The 20760-nt window shown below is 49.6% G+C and overlaps 6 protein-coding genes across 6 annotated transcripts; 4 read left to right on the top strand and 2 right to left on the bottom strand.

The window, feature by feature from the left end:
• Nucleotides 1-799: 799 nt before the first annotated feature.
• Nucleotides 800-1354, top strand: MAA_06151 (uncharacterized protein; the record flags this gene model as incomplete). The annotated part of the gene is made up of 1 exon (XM_007824149.1): nt 800-1354. The coding sequence occupies one exon, from the start codon at nt 800-802 to the stop codon at nt 1352-1354; it is 555 nt and encodes a 184-aa protein (XP_007822340.1).
• A 1356-nt stretch (nt 1355-2710) lies between these two features.
• On the top strand, nt 2711-3982 carry MAA_06149 (gentisate 1,2-dioxygenase; the record flags this gene model as incomplete). The annotated part of the gene is made up of 2 exons (XM_007824147.1): nt 2711-3462; nt 3577-3982. 2 exons carry the CDS (start codon nt 2711-2713, stop codon nt 3980-3982), a joined length of 1158 nt encoding a protein of 385 aa, XP_007822338.1.
• An 881-nt stretch (nt 3983-4863) lies between these two features.
• MAA_06148 (Major facilitator superfamily domain protein) lies at nt 4864-6632 on the bottom strand (the record flags this gene model as incomplete). The annotated part of the gene is made up of 5 exons (XM_007824146.1): nt 4864-5711; nt 5774-6217; nt 6279-6308; nt 6370-6467; nt 6544-6632. 5 exons carry the CDS (start codon nt 6630-6632, stop codon nt 4864-4866), a joined length of 1509 nt encoding a protein of 502 aa, XP_007822337.1.
• Nucleotides 6633-10330: 3698 nt separating this feature from the next.
• On the bottom strand, nt 10331-11412 carry MAA_06147 (glycosyltransferase family 64 protein; the record flags this gene model as incomplete). Its single annotated transcript, XM_007824145.1, has 2 exons — nt 10331-11084; nt 11147-11412. 2 exons carry the CDS (start codon nt 11410-11412, stop codon nt 10331-10333), a joined length of 1020 nt encoding a protein of 339 aa, XP_007822336.1.
• A 1984-nt stretch (nt 11413-13396) lies between these two features.
• Nucleotides 13397-16361, top strand: MAA_06146 (glycoside hydrolase family 3 protein; the record flags this gene model as incomplete). Its single annotated transcript, XM_007824144.2, has 5 exons — nt 13397-13682; nt 13871-14278; nt 14349-14437; nt 14494-16027; nt 16057-16361. 5 exons carry the CDS (start codon nt 13397-13399, stop codon nt 16359-16361), a joined length of 2622 nt encoding a protein of 873 aa, XP_007822335.2.
• Nucleotides 16362-19517: 3156 nt separating this feature from the next.
• MAA_11363 (uncharacterized protein) lies at nt 19518-20645 on the top strand (the record flags this gene model as incomplete). The annotated part of the gene is made up of 1 exon (XM_011413351.1): nt 19518-20645. The coding sequence occupies one exon, from the start codon at nt 19518-19520 to the stop codon at nt 20643-20645; it is 1128 nt and encodes a 375-aa protein (XP_011411653.1).
• Nucleotides 20646-20760: the final 115 nt, after the last annotated feature.

Below are 20760 nucleotides of genomic sequence, written 5' to 3' on the forward strand. Positions count from 1 at the left end.
GCCCGCCGAGCAATTCACGTCGTGAGGCCGCTGGCTTAAGAGACGTGCTAAACCTAGGCGAAAGCCTGCCTGGTAACTGAGCGCCCACAGCGCAAAGTTCCCATGGGGGCTGTACTTATACAATACCCAGGAGGAGATGCCCGGGTGGAGGCCAGTACAATTCAATACGGTTAATACAAGTCACAGTGGCACAGTAAGATGGCATTCACGAATTGTTTCTCTAGGGCAGAGAGCAAGGGGGTCCAAACTCTTTTAATTTAATTAACTCTCTTCAGTCTCCGGAAAACAATCTCCTCCACACACATAAGGGCTGACGGCACATGCTTGGGCTACCATCCTCCTCCGACGTCCACAGGCGCTTCGGCCTATAGGGGCACCATGCAGCACAAGCGCGACGACAGTAGTTACGGTCTTTATTGACCGGCGCCGTTTCCAACGTACAGTGGTACGGGTTAACACACGAAACCTCAATCCCCTTGCCGAAGTCAAAGCGGCCACGGCCGCAGAGATGGGAAACCTCCATAGCGGGGGTAGCGGCGAGATTGGCGGCGGGTAGCGGTGGCGTAGGAAGAAGTGCTAGGTTCTTTAAGAAAAAAAGAATCCGGTGAATCCCCCACTTATTACGTTCACCTTTGGCGGAGATTTTTCGCATGGGGTAGCCTGCGCCGTCAGATTGGCGGCCAGGAAGGAACCAACAGGAACTTGTCGAAGCGGGCGCGTTCGTCTCAGCGATTTTACTGGTAAGCTGCCAGCGCTGTTAGTGAACCTCTGCTCACCTGCGTTTGGTAGAGGAATAGGCATGTGTGTTTCGACTTACCTCGTCGGCGAGTTTCTCCCATGTGAGGCAGCGGCCGCGGCATTTTCAGCTCACTGCCTGATCCTCCTAGATCCCCGATCATTCTCGCAGGCGTGCTGTTTCGCTGTGCGTGGTGGACTTGACTGGACTAGTCCTGATGACAACGTAGGCCCTTGTCATAAGTGTAAGCAAAGCGGTGAGCCGGGCGGGTCAACTTCGAGGCTTTTGAAGCTGCTATCGAATTCAGGGCTTTCGAGGCTTTCAACTGCTATCGAATTCGAGGCTTTTGAAGCTGCTATCGAAGTCGGGGCTTTTGGGGCTTTCGAGGCTTTTCAAGCTGCTATCGAATTCAGGGCTTTCGAGGCTTTTCAAGCTGCTATTGAAGTCGGGGCTTTTGGGGCTTTCGAGGCTTTTCAAGCTGCTATCGAATTCAGGGCTTTCGAGGCTTTTCAAGCTGCTATTGAAGTCGGGGCTTTTGGGGCTTTCGAGGCTTTTCAAGCTGCTATCGAATTCAGGGCTTTCGAGGCTTTCAACTGCTATCGAATTCGAGGCTTTTGAAGCTGCTGCTGAATTTGAGGCTTTTGAGGCTTTAGGATTTCCTAGAGCTTCTTTTTATTTTCCCCTGCCGGGGGGGCCGCCTGCAGCGGGCCTCTTGCCTGCGGCGCTGAAGCTGTTGAAGCTGTTGAAGCTGTTGAAGCTGTTGAAGCTGTTGAAGCTGTTGAAGCTGTTGAAGCTGTTGAAGCTGTTGAAGCTGTTGAAGCTGTTGAAGCTGTTGAAGCTGTTGAGGTGCGGGCGGCGTGGTGGGGCTAGGTGGCCTTGGAAGGTGCCTACAACACCAAAAGGCAGGTCCGTGATGATCCACAAGCTACGTACCGGCCTGTAAATTTAAGCTAATAGTAGCAATTTAAGGTCATTTTAACCAATTATAAATCAGTATTTCACGTGTTGAGGCTTGTAATTGTGGTGGCGTAGCACTCTTAACCTCTTATTAAAAAAGCAAAGCGGAAGCTACGCTCCCTTGCTTGCCTGCTCTTCGCATTAATGACGCAAATCTCAAGCAAAGCGCCGCTTTGCTTAATTATTGGGGCCCCATCCAGATGTCCTCTCACTGTTCGTACTCATGGGTGGAGGCAAGTGACCAGTCAGGCAGCACATAAAGCCTCACATGAAAGTGCTGGCTTTCGAGTTGGTAACATTTGAACCCCGGGTGCTGCCTGGCAGCCTGGAGCCGCTCATCATTCAGCGGCAGGTACTAGACCATCAATCCTTACCTCGCCGGACCAGACCAGGCATCACTGTCACGGGTTCCATCGCCGGCGGCACTCCTCAGCAGAACCGAGAGAGCCATCAAGCCAAAGGATGTGCGACCAACCTTTCCACCGAAATGATGACTTGCACACATCCTGAAACCGACCTACTGGCCTCGGAAATCGCAGTCGACGTTTAACTGCCGTGCGCCGACTTCCTCCTCTGGACCAATGATATAACGGTCCGATCGGAATAGTGCTCGCTCACGCTCGGATGCGCGACGTCACCACACCGGCACTCCGTCTGCGATCGAGACTCCACTCCCGGAACTGTTTACAAACATGATGGGCTTATTGGTGTTACACGAAGTTACCTTGGTGCCAAGTCGGGTACGTGGTTGTTTCGAATCATGCGGTAATCAGAGTCGGCAAAGACATGCTGAAGACAGCAGTAAGCAGCAAGCCAACAATAGGCGAGCTATGCTGCTGTGAATGTGACGTGCACGGCAGCACCGGAGAACAAGGCCGTCCCACCAAGATATAATATGCCATCAGATCAGGGCTCGCTCGCTCACTCTCTATTTATTGGACTTGATTTGTGCCATAATCAGTGCTAGAATTACAGCCGCAGTATATTGACGCCGCGACACATTCCGAGTTTACAGCCATGACGCCGTCAGTCCAGACACTCGTACAGCCTTGCCCTGTCACTCCCAAGGATTATATCGACTATTCCGTAAACACCGCAGATACGGCAAGCGATGACTCGGTACTACCATCAGTTCCGGACTACCTCAAAGCCTTACCAGCTAGGCATCTGGAACCGCTCTGGTCCAGAATGGATGCTATGGTCCCTCGCACACCTAATCCGGTTGCGAAGCCCTACATCTGGAAATACAAGAGTACATTGCCATTGCTGTCAGCCGCAGGGAAACTGGTGCCGGAGGAGGAAGCGGAGAGGAGGGTCTTGATGCTTGTGAATCCCAGCATGAGTAAGTCCAACGAGACAATTATTCGCCCCATTCACTTTGTATTTTTGAATTATAACATGATGTACCTGGCCGCCCCTATTTACGGCGGTATGCTTACAAAGTTTCAATGCGCAGATGCCCCTCACACAACAGACACAATCTACGCTGGCCTCCAGCTCGTCAATCCTGGAGAAACGGCGCCTGCCCATCGACATACGGCGTACGCGTGCCGCTTCATCATCTCTGGTGAAGGCTTCACAGCTGTGGAGGGCAAGAAAATGCCCTTGATTAGGGGCGATGTCGTGGTGACGCCTTCCTGGCACTGGCATGATCATGGGAATGAAAGCAAGAATCCAGTGATATGGCTAGACGCGTTAAATCTGCCCCTTTTCACATATGCTCGTGTGCACTTTGCAGAAAACTACGCCGCTAGTCGATATCCCAGCACGTAAGTTGCCCTATTGATTCACAAATCGAGGCCCATGAATTTGTATGGGGTTGTAATTTTGGCCTCATATCTGTACTGAAAAGCTCCCGAGATGCTAATTGCCAACGTCTCCAGGCTCGGTAGCTTTTGTGAGTGGCGCCATCCTTGGGAAACGACCCAACGGGCATTGGATGCTATGCCAGGACCCCATGTCACGTACCATTACAAAACTACTGACGGCAACGCGCTGTCTACTACACTTGGCGTTCAGGCACAACGTGTCAACGCCGGCGTGACAACAGAGATTATGCAAGACACTAGCTCCTTTATCTACCACTGCTATGAAGGGAGAGGCTACTCCGTGGTAGAGTCCTCTGTAGGTGCGGCAGAGAAGTTGTACTGGGAGACAGGAGACACATTCGCTGTACCGGCGTGGTCAAAGGTGCAACATGTCAATGAAGGTGCGAACGCGGCCTATTTGGTAGCAGTTCATGATGGACCCTTCTTGGACAGGCTGGGCCTAAAGGGGCATCCGAACTAAGTGGGATTTGTACATGTACGGGGGGACCGCCATGGTATTTGTGGCGTAGATTGAAACCATCCGATAGTCTGTTAGCATCAAGCTTAAAGAATGCGCATAGCCCAAGACTGTCCATCTTGTACCGTTGATACCTTGGTGAGATGCGACTGTCATGAGCTTGGTAGGCGAAAAATGCTGGCAAAATTAAATTGAAACCACATAATTCTCTCAGAATAGAGGACACTAAGGAACAACTCACAAGCCAGGAAGTTCTTTCTTGCGTCATTGAGGCTAGTTTAAGAGTTATCCCAATCGGCAATAAGGAGACCGGCCTTGATAATAGACATTCAACAAGTGGAGGCAACGTCATGCGAGAAAAATCCTGGCAAGATGGATACGCACGTGGAAGGATCATTTGGGACTAATTTGGGCATAAAGGTGTTACACTCTTGTCAAAAGACGGAGCTGAGCGAACAATAAGACAGCCTGCAGGAGCAGAATGAAGCAGTTTTTGTCGCCAGGTTAAAGGGTGTTTTATCTGATTTCATGAAAAAATGCACATTATGGGCACCTCACCGCCAGCATGACGAGAAGAAAAGAAAAGCAAAGAACGCATGATACGGAAGTTTTTGCCATGTGAGCATGGAAGTATACTCGCGAAAATAGTGTGTACGCCTTGGGCGACAGGTCCACTGGTAAATTTGAAACGAGAAGGACGATAAAATGTATATCGAGATACTGTTCAAAATAGCCTCGGATAAATGAGATTAGTTACAATGGAACAAAAGACCAAGATGAACACTTCCCGATGGCGGAGACGGCAAAAACTTCAAAATGATGCAACTATAATGTGGTACGCAATCTTGTCAAAAGATGTGATGCGTTCAAAACTACACACACTCTCAGTTTCTCCATCTAAACTCGGGATGTTTCCAGTCCAGGTCCCGAATTTCCTCCATGGTCTTCCCCTCCAACTCTGCCACAACATCCACAGTCTCTCTCCTCTGATTGTCTCTCTTCACCCAGAAGTACAGCACTGTCGCAATGATAATCATGCTGGCCTGTGCCGCCAAGTTCAACCCATTACCAACCTTGTAATGGGGTGCGTCAGACGGGAGGAATGCCCACGTTGAGATCAGCCCGCCCATGTTGCCCAACATGACATTGGTCGCTATGGCAGACGACTTGGCCGTGTCGGAGACAACATTTGCCGCGACGTGAGAATTCGTCAAGGCGCCATAGGTAAATATGCCCATGAAGGGGAGAAACGTCGCCCCATACCGCACGTTGGGGTTCGTGGACGCGAGGAACATGGCATAGCCGACGACCGTCAAGGGGGCGCAAAGAATCATAAAGATGCCTCTCCTGTTGACACGCCAGGAGACGTAGCTAGTTGCTGCGCATGTAATTGCGCCCAACACATACGGTGGAACCGTGAGCAGTTGTTGGCTGGAAACGCTGTGGGTGGGAAAGATGGTTTTGACGATTGTGGGCAGAAAGAACGACACGCCGTGGACGGTGATGCTGTTGAGGAGGAAGATGACGGACGTGGGGAGCACCACCGGGTTGAAAATGCCGAGCCGGATTCGTTTCCAGCTGAACTGATCGACGAGCTCAGTGGTGACGATTCGATCGGCTTTGAGCCGTGCGATGGCGAGTTCCTTCTCCGACTGTGTAAGCCAGAGAGCCGTTTCAGGACGGTCCGGGAGGGCAAAGAAGCAAATTATGCCTAGTACCGCGGTTGCAGTGCCTGGGAGGAGTGTGTGAGACATGGAATCGGTGTGGTGCAAGCTGCCACGAGGCACGACTGACCTTCAATTGCAAATATCATCCTCCAGGAATGCAGGCTGCCAAAACTGTCGAGCCTCAGAATAGCCGATGCCAACAAGCCACCGAATGCGCCGGCCAGAGACGCCGAGATGATGAATAGCGACACTCTAAACGTCAGTTCGCTTTGGCGATACCATCTCGACAGAAAGTAGACGAGTGATGGCATCATGCCCGCCTCCAAGATGCCGAGCAAAAATCGCACTGCACACAGGGTCGCAAAGTTGGTCACAAAGGCCGTGCAAATGGTGAGAATGCCAAAGCCCAGTGTGATGGAGGGGATGAACCATCCAGGGCCCATGTACTTGCATAATGCGTTGCATGGGATTTCGAAGACAATGTATGAAATGTAGAAGACGGACAGGCTTGCATTGTAGTCATAGTTGCGCAGACCGAGGTCTTTTTCGAGACCGGCGAGGCGGGCATTGCCTGGCGTCGGTGAGTCATTCATTGTCCATAACATGAGCTCGCAGTTCCCCAAGGTTCTTACCAATGTTTGAGCGGTCAATGAAGGAAAGCACTGCAGGCGGATTAGTTGACTGTTGAGAAACTGCTGGCACTGGCTGGCGGAAGCATCTTACAATACAATAGACTAACCAGAGGTATCAGGCCAAAGTCCATCTTGAGACGGATTCGAGACTCCTCCTTGGAATCAATGTTCATAGGCGACTGCAAGCATCTGCAAAACGGTCAAGTGTTCGTTAGCATCACAATGTCTCGGATCTTTGCTCACCTCCACCGGAAGTTCCACTTACTGGCCTGTCGCTTGCCGATGCGACTGCATGTGAGCTTCGACATACTCTGTATGCTGCTCAGACTTTTCATCTATACTTGAACCGGCCATGTCTGCGATGCTAACGAGATATCGCAAGTCCGAAATACTGTAGGTACTGAGAATCGCGCGTCATGGTAGATGTAAAAGTACAGGGTGCAACGTGTTGAAATAGTCCTCGGCAAGAGACGGCTGGTCGTATCGTTTCATCGGCCACGGTTTTCAGCTCTGTTCACTGCCATGCGATGCTTACGAAGCTGGACATGCGAGCTCATCATGCATGGGCCTCGGGCGACGGCAGTTCGTCCAACACCTGCTTCGGATGATAGAATAACATGCCCGCGGAATTCGAATCCCCGCATCGTCAGGGATATCCTGGACAATGAATCGACGCGGCTCGCTTTACAAACCCTGGACCTGACCAGTAGCAACATGTCAATTCGTATGGCATCTACTTCCGCTGCTCAACTGCCAGATACAAGAAACAATACCGGGCATTGTGTCCCCAGATTCTCTCCAAACTGGGGTCGGGACTTCAGAGGGTGGCGCACGCCATCTCAAACGCCCCGAGATACGCTCCGCAGATGAGAGCATCCGCTGGGCCGCTTGGCAAGGATATGGTGGCCACTAAGGATGTCATCCGAGCGCTGGGCATCGGATCAAAGAGGTCAAGTGGTGAATGCGCGTTTTGAGTCGCCCGTACGCCTTTGTCGACACCGTCGTTCCGAGTTGTCTAGTCATGCTCAATTGCAAGGGCCGTGCCACGTCAAGTTGCGATATCTTGGTATGGACCCATGAGGCATGGCGGTCAATAAGTCCGATTAGGTGCTGCGAGGCATCGTCACCTACCATGACTGCAAATTCGCCTACAGTCTCAATCAATCATTTTGCTCTCCTTTCCGGAGCCATATCCCTCCCTAATATGCATCCTCAGCAAAGCTCACTCTGCTTGTCCACGACATCAAGAGCCACCGGACACAACCCTCTCACCACTTACTTGCTACCATCGGATGTTGGTCGAGGTAGTATCAGTTCTGACCGATAAGTAGTATGCCAAAGGAGTCTCGCTCCACAGCCAAGGCAGAACTCCCTCATGGCCCCTGCTGAGGACGCGTGTTTCATTTCGGTGTAGTTTGTCAAAGCTCAAGCGCTTTCCTCTCCCCTGTACGGAGTATTAAACCCGTAGTCATAGCTTCAGGACTGCAACTTCTCGGAGACCGCTGCTCCGAGCCTGATATTCACCCTCGGAACGAAAGCCCAGCATTGCATTTCAAAGCCAGAGGTCAGGCGGGATGACTTACACGCACACGTACCAGCCATGAGACGCATATTGTTCTGCCTCATCCACAATTTCATATTTCCACGTTCGCTTGGAAGAGCTTGGAACATGAGGTTGATAGTTTCGTCAAAGTTGACTCGAGGACCAAACGAGGTGAATCCATCGTTGACATTCGATTCATCTCCATTTGTGAGGGTTTCGGAAGCTACTTCCATCGAATTTTTGATGTCGGACATAATTGAGCGAGACATGCGACATGCGCAAGTTGAGTCTGGTAGGAGTAGAGCTTGGCAGTTGGCAGAATGGCACCTGCCAACACCGCAATAAATTGAGAGAGTGTGTCGTTGGCGCCAAGCGGCCTGAGAGACGTGACCGTCAACTTGGCATATTAAGCGAATAGTTGGCCTGTAGAGTGATGACAGCCAAAACAATGACGGAAAGGAATTTGCGGGTTACATCTTTGGATGCCTGTAAGAGTCTGGGAGACGGCGCACATGGCATTGACCCTTCTCCGGTACAATACAGTGGTAGTAATCTGCAGAGTTAGTACCTTTGCAAATGCAAGTGAAAAGCCACCAAAGGTCAAATATGGGCTTCACACGATATTCTGAACATACGAAATTTTGAGGTATCCGCTTGGTAGTTCGAAGTTCAGCCCATACACCAACCAATGCGAATGAGTCAAGTCTTGTTGGACATGTCAACTAACTCTGTAAGGTCAAGGTGTTGGGAAAATGAAATCTGGTCCCCCTTGCAGGGCAGTAAACACTGGAATCTAGCCCTTACAGACCGCCTGGGTGCTTGCAGCTCGTAATTTGCATACCCCCATAACCAACCCCGCCTTCTCTCCTTCACTTCACTCGGATAATCACATCGTGGCCAGTGGGCAAGCACCAGCCACAATTCCTCGAAGCCCCACCGACATGGGTTCCCCGCTGGTTCCAAAAAAATCCCGGGGTGCAATCCCTGGCCCCTGGAGTTATCATACAGAAACAACATTGAAGTCATTCAAGCATCCCAGGGCATAAAATCACACAGTAATCAATAATCGCGGCCATACTCGCGCGCCATGGCAGGTGTAGGAGTTTCTTGGAAGAAGCTCGCAAGTCATCGGCTGATTTGCGCATTGTAGCTTTGTAGTTCTAGTCTTAACTCAGAGTGCGCTCTAGCATCTCTAGTGGCTTACATTGTCCTGCTCATCCACGGAGTAATTTCTATTGACACATTTCGCATGATTCGATGTTGACACTAACAGGGAATGGCGCAATAAATATGTAGTCTTTCCTCTAATTCGCTATATCCGCATAATACGGACGGACCATTTTAATTGGTAGTTTTCTCTTTTTTTCGGCGATTTTTTCTGGAAATATGCCCGTGAGGACATAAAATTGAAAAGCATGCGCCAACTGACACCCACGCAGTAATTCAGGCAAGTTATTCTCCGGTATAGCTACATACTTATGTAGCTACATCATCTCAAATGGCGCCAACGACGCCCACTCCAGATCCATTCGTGGACATCAAGACCTATTTCCTGCACCACATGGCCAAACATCTATCTCACCGTCCCACGGACCAACTGCTAAAATCACATGAATCAATCAGTTTCATGTTTGTGTCCGCGCACGAACGTTTACCCTTTATATACATTTACATGGAGATCTGGGTTTCTCCTCTCACATGCTAAAAAAAAAACATGAAAAACCTAGGACATACACACTGCATATACAGTAAGACATATCTGTTGTTTATCTACAAATCGACACATCTCCCTTGGTTTGTCGAGGAGGTAGGTTGGTTTGTTTCACGATGACTTCCTTCTGATGGCACGCCTGATCATACGAAGATGCAGCTTTCAGTGCTCTTGATACACAAAATTATCTGATTGTCACATTGTGATCTACGGGCCTCACCTGAGGAGTGGTTGCAACAGCATCAACACATCTTATTATGGCTTCTGGACAAAGTATATTGATGCTCTGGACAGTCCCCTCACCCGTTGCAAGAGAAACGAATGGCTCAGCATGACAGCCATCTTTACCAAACCAAGCAATATGTAATGGGCATGAAGTGATGAGCCTTTTCTATCAAATGCTAGGATGCTTTTAGCGTTACACATTCCCGAGCCTTTCAGGAGAGACACACAAGACTCAGTGTGGCCAAAATCTATGGAGTAAAACAAAGGAAACTATATCATACACAAGCTGTTGGCAAGCTAGAATATCCCGGGATTGGCAGCCGAGTTCGTCGCTTAATATGGCAAGGCCTGCCTCTTCTCTCACATGCAAATAGACCAAAGCAACAGTCAACTAGTAGTCAGGCAGTGGTCCAGGGGATACGCCGAGACCAAACTATTGGCAAAGGGCATTGCAAACAGAAGAGAGTAACAGAGGGGGCTCCTGATGTCGATTCGGCTATATATACAAGCAAGAACTGTTGGTTCCAAATATACATCACAAGTTACTCTCGGACGCCAAAAAGAGGATTGGTATCATGAAATAAGGACGCCAAGCTCAATACGCGCCGTTTCATTGATCAATGGCATGCACTTGAACATGTCGTAATAATCATTGACGCACTTGGTTCGAGCCTCGCCGTGCCCTGGTTTTGTGCTAATACCATTCTTTGGTACGAAGCTCACATAAGGTTCCTTGCCCTTGACGAGCAGAGGTCCCTCGCCGGATAGTAATGACGTTATAAAGTTGAGAGCAATGTCTTCGCAGTTGAAATGCTCGTCGACGTAGGCTCGGATCTTCTTGGGGACTTCATCCTGCGATGAATAGTAGTCCATGAAGGAAATATGGGTAAAGGCAAGTCCAGATAAGATCATGTTATAATAATTTTGGCCCTCCTCTGTGGAGCAGCCATTGTACTTCCACCCGCCATCAGCATCCCGGTCCGCGCATCGGGTAAATCCTCCCGTCATGCGACGTCGGCCAAACTTGCGCCAAGTTTGAAACACGAACTCGAGGTCTTTGGGTTTGTAGTAAATGTCGTCATCGGACAGGAAAATGGCTTGAGTCTTGTATGCAGGGTCGGGCCATAGTTTCTGGTTAAGGCTGTTCTCTTTCGAGTGTCGGTACCGAACGGGAACGCCGTGTTTCGACTGGTAGTTTGGAGGAGGTGCATTCTCAACATCGTTCCACACCACGACGACTTCTGTTAATGAGGGGATTTTCTCGGATAATAGAGCATGTAGAGTGTCATTCAGCTCTTTGGGTCGACGATATGTTTGCATTGCGATACTAGGAAAACATGATTAGACAAGATGGGTGTAAACTTTGTATGCAAATAGGCCAGTCCATACGTAAATTTGTCATCGCGCAGGTTTCGGTACTTTGTTTGCGATTCCTTCCAGATCTTGTTAGATCCGGTAAAGTCACCACAACGAGGGATTGGTCTCGTCGCGAAAGAGATGCCCACTGCATTGGACATATGCTGCAGGTACTTTTCTGGGGCATAGGTGAATAGGCCCAAGATGATGCCAGCCGACAGGGCAAAGGCAAGGATGATGGTGGTAATTCGCTTAAATAGACGCGGTTGAATGCCGCCCAGAGGCTTGGATGCGTCCATGATGACTATGAATTCGTCCGAGGTTGTAGGCCGCCGCGATACGATTTAGTTGTCGATCCTACTCCAAAAGAGACGAGAGGCGGGTGGTTGATCATAAACGGCTAGCCATGAGGATGGCCTACTGGGCAAGAAGCGAAAGGCAGATGAAGAGACGGCGGGAAAACATTAAAGGATTGGAGTAGTCGGTAGTTTTTTCACATTGCTGGTAGGAGTTGATTATGCCAAGATGCATGAACGCAGCAGGTTTCAAGGGAGATGACAACATTTGAACCAGACTTGTTTGGATATGAGTGGCCATTGGCTTACCATGTGGGTGGAGCAACTGACTAGAGATGTCAAGTCTGGTGCATCTTACGCACTAGGCTCGCCCTGACAAGATTCGCACCTACGTAAGTACTTATGTAACCAGTTGACCTGAAAGGTTCAATGAATCTAACAGCACTGAGGCTTTAGAAATGCAGCAGGCGCCGTCTTCAGCAACAATTAGGAGATGGCTATCTAGAACTTATAGCTATCATCCCTACAAGTAACTAGGTGTGTCGCTAGAAGCACCGATACAGCGCAGCTTTCAACAAAGGGACGCAGCCAAGGAAACCGAGATGCACCGGATGTTACATGAGGATCGGGCCGCTTTATTTAGCACTTTCAACAAGTATGTACCTAGGTATGTACCTAGGTAGGCTTTCCGCATTCCCACCTCGTATACTAATTCTGCGTCATTGTGTAGACATGGTGGGCGCGGGACTCTATATCAAGAATACCCGAAGCCCGATTTTCCAGCTTTCATTATCCAACCCACACAATCAGCCCAATATTACATCACCTGAAATAATCATCTCCGTTTCATTACCTCAGCCTCTTCAATCAGTAAAGGCAGTGCACGTGTGCAAAAAAAAAAAAAATGGGTCGCCTTTAGTAAGGACGAAGGACGGAAGACGGAGGCAGAGAGGAGGCAGAGAGGATTGCATCAGGCATGCACAGGCAGAGTGAAGAAACTTGTAGTCATGCTCGCCGCAAATAGTGAGACAATACTGGACATTCGCTTATACCACCCTTGGGACCTCTTCTGCAGCAAAGTACTGATACGTATCTTTGCCAGGACCGCCAGCTGACACTCTCATCATCTACACGCATGCCGGAACCCCCTCGTTGAACCGTGAAACCGTCTATACATAGGTTCCTCAGACAGGGCCACCTCAATGTCGATGTCAAGTTCGTAATGTGGATGATCGGGGCTGGGAGTTCCAGAAACGTACATGGGCCAACAAGTGCCTGGGGACGGAACCTTGATACGGACAGTGTTGAACTTTAATTAATATATATGGCCATCCCCAGACTCCTAACCCAGGAACCACTCGAGGGTCTATACCCATGCACTGCCTGCATCGCTTGGATAAATGAAGCAGACTTCAGAAGCGCACGGCGCGGTCGATAATGGACCGACTCGGCAAATAGTTGCACTTGCTTTTTGTTTGTCCTCGTCGACTTTGCAAGGACTCCATGTCGTACGCCCCGATGTAACCTAGCCATCAGCCGACACGGCCCATCGGGCCTTTCAGCCATCGCATTTGTGGCCCTGGGAGGCTTTCTTCCCTGAACATTGGAAGTTTAAACTCCGGTGCCGCTTTGGCGGAAGCTTCTCCAGGTAATGCGTCACTATTCAGGTACTAGTTCTCAGACCGCACGGCCATGTGCCAAATTAGCCGGCGTCATGGGACGGCAACATGCGCCATCCGAAGGTCTCGCTTACTTAGATATAAAATGTTTGGCCGACGGCGTAACTCAATTCAACCAATCTATGCTGCCATTTATGATGCGGTTTGGTCCTTTTCCGTTCCTTCTTTTTCGTCGTGCACTGCTGCCCCTTTCATTCTTTAGAGTGACAACGTCATCTGCATTTGCATTCGCTACACTCAAAGGCATTATCACTGTATAGCTTGCTTCTTCTCAGAGCTCTCTCCCGGGAGAAGACGTCACTCACATAATGGTCTCAACCAAGTTGGAGGGTGCGCTTCTCATAGCCGCAATCGCTACTGGTGTCATTGGCAGGCCCGGATCTAGAGCCTCGCCCGCCAACAAAGCTTCACCAGAAGAGTTCCTTCACAGCCGGAACCTGCCTGATGGATATTATGTGCCATCGTACTATCCAGCTCCCTATGGAGGTTGGATAAGCGACTGGCAGGAGAGCTATCGTAAAGCAAGAGAATTCGTGGCTTCCATGACCTTGGCTGAGAAAACTAACATCACTGCCGGCACTGGCATATTCATGGGTAAGTTATATTTGATGTATTGCCCATGAAAGAACATACCAAGTCCTCTGAATGATTAGACTGACAAGTACGGCAGGGTGAGTGACTCAAGTAGTACTAGGTCTTCAAGCATTTCGCTCGTCTACCTAGGTATTTGTATTTACACCGAATTCTTCACTGACATTTCAGACGCTGCAACGGCAATACAGGATCTGCCCCTCGTGTAGGATTCCCGCAGCTTTGCTTCAACGACGGCCACAACGGAGTTCGACAAGCCGACAATGTGACAGTCTTCCCAGATGGCATCACCACTGGCGCGACTTTTGACAAGAAACTCATGTACCAGCGCGCTGTCGCCATTGGTAAAGAAGCCCGTGGCAAGGGCGTTAATGTGTGGTTAGGCCCAACTGTCGGGCCTATTGGACGGAAACCAAAGGGTGGTCGCAACTGGGAAGGTTTTGGCGCCGACCCGTCCTTGCAAGCCATTGGGGCTCGTGAGACAATCAAAGGCGTTCAGGAGCAGGGTGTGATTGCAACCATTAAGCATTTCATTGGCAACGAGCAGGAAATGTATCGCATGTACAACCCGGTCCAATATGCCTACAGCGCCAACATAGGTATACCGCAGCCAGCCTCACATCCACACCTCTCCATGTCCCTTCATAAGCTGACAGTTCCTTCCTCTAGACGACAGAACTCTGCACGAAGTTTACATGTGGCCCTTTGCAGAGGGTATTCACGCCGGTGTTGGATCAGTTATGATGGCGTATAATGCAGTATGTTGCTGGGCAGCAATAGTTGCTAGATTTGGCAAAATGACTAATTGATACAGGTTAATGGTACCGCGTGCAGTCAGCACCCATATCTAATCAACGCGTTGCTCAAGGACGAACTAGGCTTCCAAGGCTTTGTCCAGTCCGACTGGCTTGCTCACATGTCCGGCGTGGCCTCCGCCATTGCTGGCTTGGATATGGACATGCCAGGAGACACTCAGATTCCATTGTTTGGCTTTTCATACTGGATGTACGACCTCACCAGATCGGCTCTCAACGGCTCCGTACCCATGGACCGGTTGAACGACATGGCTACACGTGTTGTGGCCTCATGGTACAAAATGGGCCAGGATAACGGCTTCCCGGAGACAAACTTCCACACATTGACAAGAGATAAGGTAGGCATGCTATATCCAGCTGCCTTCCCCGACACACCAAGTGTCGTGGTTAACAAATTCGTTCCTGTCCAAGCCGATCATAATGAGATTGCTCGTCAAGTAGCACAGGATGCCATTACGCTTCTGAAGAACAATGGCAACTTGTTGCCACTGAGGACGTCTCAGTCACTTAAAATATTTGGCACGGGAGCTCAAACGAACCCAGATGGCCCTAATGCTTGCGCCGATCGAAAATGCAACAAGGGTACTCTTGGGCAAGGATGGGGATCTGGCACGGTGGATTACATGTACCTTGACGACCCGATTTCTGCTATCAAGGCCAGGGCCCAGGACGTCCAGTTCTACGACACGGACTCTTTCCCAGAACTAATTGACCAACCAAAGGATACAGACGTTGCCCTTGTCTTCATTACCTCCGACTCAGGAGAGAACACTTATACTGTTGAAAACAACCACGGCGACCGAGATGCGTCCGGTCTGTACGCATGGCACCACGGGGATCAGCTGGTCAAAGACGTCGCCTCAAAATACAAGAATGTCATTGTGGTAGCACACACAGTTGGCCCCATGATACTCGAGAAGTGGATTGACCTACCTGCAGTGAAGTCAGTGTTGGTTGCTCACCTGCCAGGCCAAGAGGCTGGACGATCTCTTGCTGACGTCTTGTTCGGCGAGGTCTCGCCAAATGGCCATCTTCCTTACTCTATTACAAAAAAGGAGGAAGACCTACCGGAGAGCGTAACGAAATTGATAAGTGCCCCTCATATCAACCAACAACAAGACACATACACAGAAGGCTTGTATATTGACTATCGATGGCTGAACAAAAACAACATCAAGCCTCGATATGCATTCGGGCATGGTCTGAGCTACACCGATTTCACGTATTCGAATGCAACAATCACCAAAGTTGGCCACATGAGAAAGACTCCGCCCACCAGGTTACCCAAGGAGGGCATCCTTGACTACACTCAGGCTATACCCGAGCCTAGCGAAGCCGTAATGCCCGACGGCTTTCACAAGCACTGGCGATACATTTACTCGTGGCTCCAAGCCTCCGAAGCGAAAGATGCTGCTGCAGACGTGAAAAAGAAGTATCCATATCCCAGCGGATACTCAACAGTCCAGAAGCCTGGTCCTCGCGCTGGCGGTGGGCAGGGGGCAATCCCGCATTGTGGGATGTTGCTTACAAGCTGTCTGTGGTGGTCACGAACGCTGGATTAGATTTCTCTGGAAAGGCTTCCGTACAGGCGTATCTGCAATTTCCCAAGAACATCACATACGAAACGCCCATCATCCAACTGCGAGATTTTGAAAAGACAGAGGTGCTTAGGCCTGGCGAAAGTACCACTGTAGAGTTGCAGTTGACTAGGAAGGATCTGAGTGTGTGGGACGTCGTGCTACAGGATTGGGTTATTCCCGTTGTTGATGGGGGATATACTGTGTGGTTGGGAGGCGCCAGTGATGATTTGAGGGTTTCATGTCATGTTGATGGGATGAAATGCAAAAGCGCAGCAACGGGTGAATGATGAATAACGAGGATAGTTAGAGAAGACAGCGTGTACTAAACAAGAACAGCTGCTCAAAGTCACTCTCATTAACCCTTTGCTTTCAGGTAGTCAAAAGGGAACAAAAAAAGAGAAAGAAAAAAAATAATCTCCCAAGGTGGTAGTACATCGCTGGTCGTCTAATTTGCCACGGATGCTCTTCTACAAACATGTAATGCCCACTCCATGGCTCACCCATAATGTACATACGTGCGTTTGAAGCAATGCGCCCTCAGCATCTGATAGCCGCACATCTGGAGACCACGCACAAACCGGCCGCCCAGTCTATCAGTTGCTCTGCCCGTGAGGCACAACATTCGGCTTTTTGCTCTCACTGGGCCAATTGCTTTCTCCCCTTTAGTCGCCTCCTTTGCAGAATTTTTCTTCCCGTCCTGCTTCGCATTCTATACAAAAACCCATGTCTGCGCTTCTGAACTAATCTCGTGTGTCCGTTCATTGTGTTTCGAGGGCCGAACCGAAGCTGCAGTCCACTCAGGGACGGATGCGACGACACAGCACTTGTCGGGAGGGCATCGACAATTTCGCCGGCGAAGGAGGTATTTACATCAGGCTTGAAGAATGTGAGTGCCGGGCGGAGGGAGGGGGTGAGCGATGGCCGGAGGGGAGAAAGAGTTGTGAAAGTTCTGTCGCAGTTAGTTTATCGATCGAGTTTTGCAATCCCGCTCATATTGTGCAAACCTAGGAGTAGATGATATTGATTTGCTGAGAATAGGTCGTATGAGGCGTGTGATGGACTGCATATTGCCGAGGGCGCGGATAGTTGCTTTGACAGACTAGGAGACGTGATGATTTGGTGATGTATGGAGAAGGTCGAGGTGGTTTTGATGGGAAGTTTTGTGGAGCTCTGATTGGTGAAATTTCAAAGTGGGTCTTCTGCCAGTAGGACGTCAGAGGACGTCTTCATGGGATGGATTGTGTAGAGGATGCATTAACACGACAGTTTTTATTCAACCTAAGTTCTGTAACTGAATGATAGTCAAAAAATAAGATTATGACAGAAGTACTAATTCCGTGGGCCGATTAATGGGATACAAGGTATCTCCACTTGGGCAGCATGATAGGAGAACCTCCAGAGTATTAGAAACTTGAATCAGCATTTTCCACAAGTGCTCCCGTTGTCAATTGCGAAGACAATTTCATGTCGTTTAGTGATCGGTCGCCGGGTCACCTCCAAGGTCCAAGTTGTCCTTACAATTTGCATAGCCTACCATTCCGTCGCCATCCCAAGTACCTAGTATCTTAAATGCATTGGCCTTCACAAGAACAAACCATTGTCGGCGTGCACGTACTCGACGGTAAGCAAGATGAATTATTCCCCACGGTGCATGGAGTGACTGTCAGTACGGGTAACGGGGTAGGAGGTAGCGATGCAGACTCCTCCACAGTGATGACCCTTGGAGCAAGGCATGGTTGGTGTACAAGCGCTTCCCTTCGAGCACTGGTGCTTCCCACCAACAGCACAGTGGTGTAGAGAGGAGGTAGACGGCGGTGTCGTCGCAATACATTGTCCACCCCAGGGTTTGTCGGGTGTAGAATACATTGTCGGGGTACAGGTGCTCCCAGAAGGACAATGGCAATTTCCTCCCATCGTGCAAGGAATGATGGGGACTGAGACGACGGGCGGAGGTGTGAAGCAGAGGCCGCCACACGGGTGGCCCAATGTGCAGGTCTCAGTAGGAGTGCATGTCCATGACGTTGGGCATGGCTCATTATTCCCAACTACACAGGGGATGGTGAACTGTGGAGGTGGTGTTGTCGAAGGCTCGTTACAGAATGCAAGTGTAGCGAAGGGTAAAATGTTCAGAAGAGATTGACGCATGATTGGCAAATTGACTAATGAGAAATGGTATTTCTTTTCTAACCGGGAAAGTGTTTTCGAATCATCAAACCATGACGCGATGCCGTTACCTGGGGAATTGTCCATTTATTTATATGCACGACGGTCTAGATAATCGCGCGGACGTGCTGCTATGCCAAACGCCGTAGTGGGCGCACGGCATCCGGATCTCGACTTACTAATTAGTATTAAAGACGGCTGAAAACCTGATCTTCCCTGGTTCGCTTATTTTCGACATCCTGGTATGTCGTGCATATGTAAGTTGGGCATCCTGCACCATACGGAGTATTAAGTCATCGATAACGAAAGATGTCCTCATAACCAATGAGCATTTTAAGATATTCCCATTCATTCAGCACTTCACGCATAATTGTTAACAAATGGCAACACCGTCTACCAATGCGGTGCAGTCTGTCTCGCCGATATTCTCTCGTATACGAAATTCGTGGCGGTTGCGGCTGGTATAGCCGGTGACCTGAACCAAGCTCAACCAGACATTTACGAATGGTCTACGCGGATATATGTTAGGGTGTGGCCAGCTAGCCACTAGGCCAAATCAAGCCGTAATAGCGTGAATATCACGATCCGTATTTTGATGGTAGGTGAGGAATTGGTCTCGCTGTTCCCCCCCCCGCCCCCCCCCAAAGCTAACGTGCAGCTGCGGCTGAAGCTGAGGTCCCTCGTGATAACACTGTCGAGTCCGACGCCGCAAAACAAGATCTCTGAATACGAGGGTAGGTAGATTGTTTAGCACAGGATGGCTGTACGCCCCGTATCCGGCAGTTGGCTTATGCCGACATGGGTGAACAAGGGAGGCTGTCGTGAAGTGTACCTAGGTAGGCAGGTATTGAGGGAGACGGCAAGCGTTATTGGCGCGAGTTAAAATCGAGTTGAAAGGCTGAATGAAGGGAATGCCTGGGAACTTGGGAAGATTATGGCATGTGGATAAGAATGCTTGTCGCAGCAGAATCATTGTCGCTTTGGCCACAAAGTAGAGATGAAGTCAATCAAATTTTAAACAAGTCCGTTCAACATCCGTTGATTGGCAGCTTGAGGCGTAAAGGCGGTCATGGAGATCAGCTATCTCTTTAGCTGCCCAATGGCTCGTGGAGACTCGCTTACCTAAGAAAATTTAGCAGAAGAGGCCCCACGAGCCATTGGGCAGCTAAAGAGATTGGCCCAATAACCCGTGGGCCCGGTCTTGACTACTGTGCGGCTTCAGGTACGCGCAGCCATTTTTTGAACTTTCAAACCAAAAGCTCGCGCCCACATTGATGGCCATGGACCTTCCTAAAGACCCTGTCTCTTTATTCCAGCTATTCTGTCCCGTATCGCTAGTTGAAGAGTGGGTTGGCTGGACCAACAGCAATGTTGCACTCCTTTTAACGAAGGAATTACCGCCAAAACCCCTTGCAAGCTGGCAGCAGACGACTGTCGCAGAAGTGTATATATGGCTCGCAATCCTAATTTATATTGGAATTCACAAGGAAAAACGCGTCTCCGACTACTGGATTACTCCTAAGCCAGGAGAGCTCAAGCTAGTACATCCAGTCACGAAATGGATGACTTATCCCCGATTCCAGCAACTTTTTCAATTCCTTCGCATCTCTCCACCGTCCGAATCCAATACCACTAGATCTGTCGAACGCACGATATCGCAGGTATCCCGATGGTCAGAGCACATACAAGCAGTCTCCTCTGATCTCTTTGTGCCAGGTAAACACATCGCCATAGATAAGTGTGTGATCCGATTTAAAGCGGGCTCAAGAAAACTTGGTCCAAAAGGCATCAAAGCTTGGGTTGTTGCACAAGAGGGCTATTTTGTGCGGTGGAAATTCGACATTCCGGACTCAAGGCCTCGAAAACAAGGTATTCTAGCCAGAACGCAAACCAACAAGCATCGATTGGCAAAGACACAAGCCGCGGTATTAGACCTAATATTGCAACTTCCAATTACCAGCTATCGGGTCTTTTTTGACGATCTCTTTACAACGCCACAGTTGCTACGCGCCTTACGAGATCACGGTGTTGTATCCACGGGCGCGGCTCGTCTAAATGGTGGCATTGATCCTCCTTTCGCTCTGGTTAAAAGCCAAGATAGCAGGGGTCAAGTACAGTGGAAGATCGATGGGCCACGAGCAGATGATCAGGTAATCTATCTAGGTATCTCACCTAGTATTGCCCATATTAATTTATTCGTTTACAGGCAAACCCGGCTGCTTGGAAGGATAATGCTCTGGTGTTATTTCTCAACTCTTTTCTTGATGGCAGCAACACTCAGGAAACTCAGCGACGCCGATCAAGTTCAACGAAGGCAAGAGCACAACAAGAACCGGGGCTTTTTGGTACTGCCTCAGAGATGGTCATGCAGATGCCTTCCATTGCTGTTTGCTACAACGAACGCATGAATGCCGTGGACAGAGGCGATCAATTACGACTTCATCTCGGCTACAAACACTCAGTTCACCACGACTCTGGGCAGGCTATAGCTTGGACGTTTATTTTTGATACAGTCCTTGTAAA

This window comes from Metarhizium robertsii (assembly GCF_000187425.2).
Source record: "Metarhizium robertsii ARSEF 23 chromosome Unknown MAA_Scf_6, whole genome shotgun sequence".
Lineage (NCBI taxonomy): Eukaryota > Fungi > Ascomycota > Sordariomycetes > Hypocreales > Clavicipitaceae > Metarhizium > Metarhizium robertsii.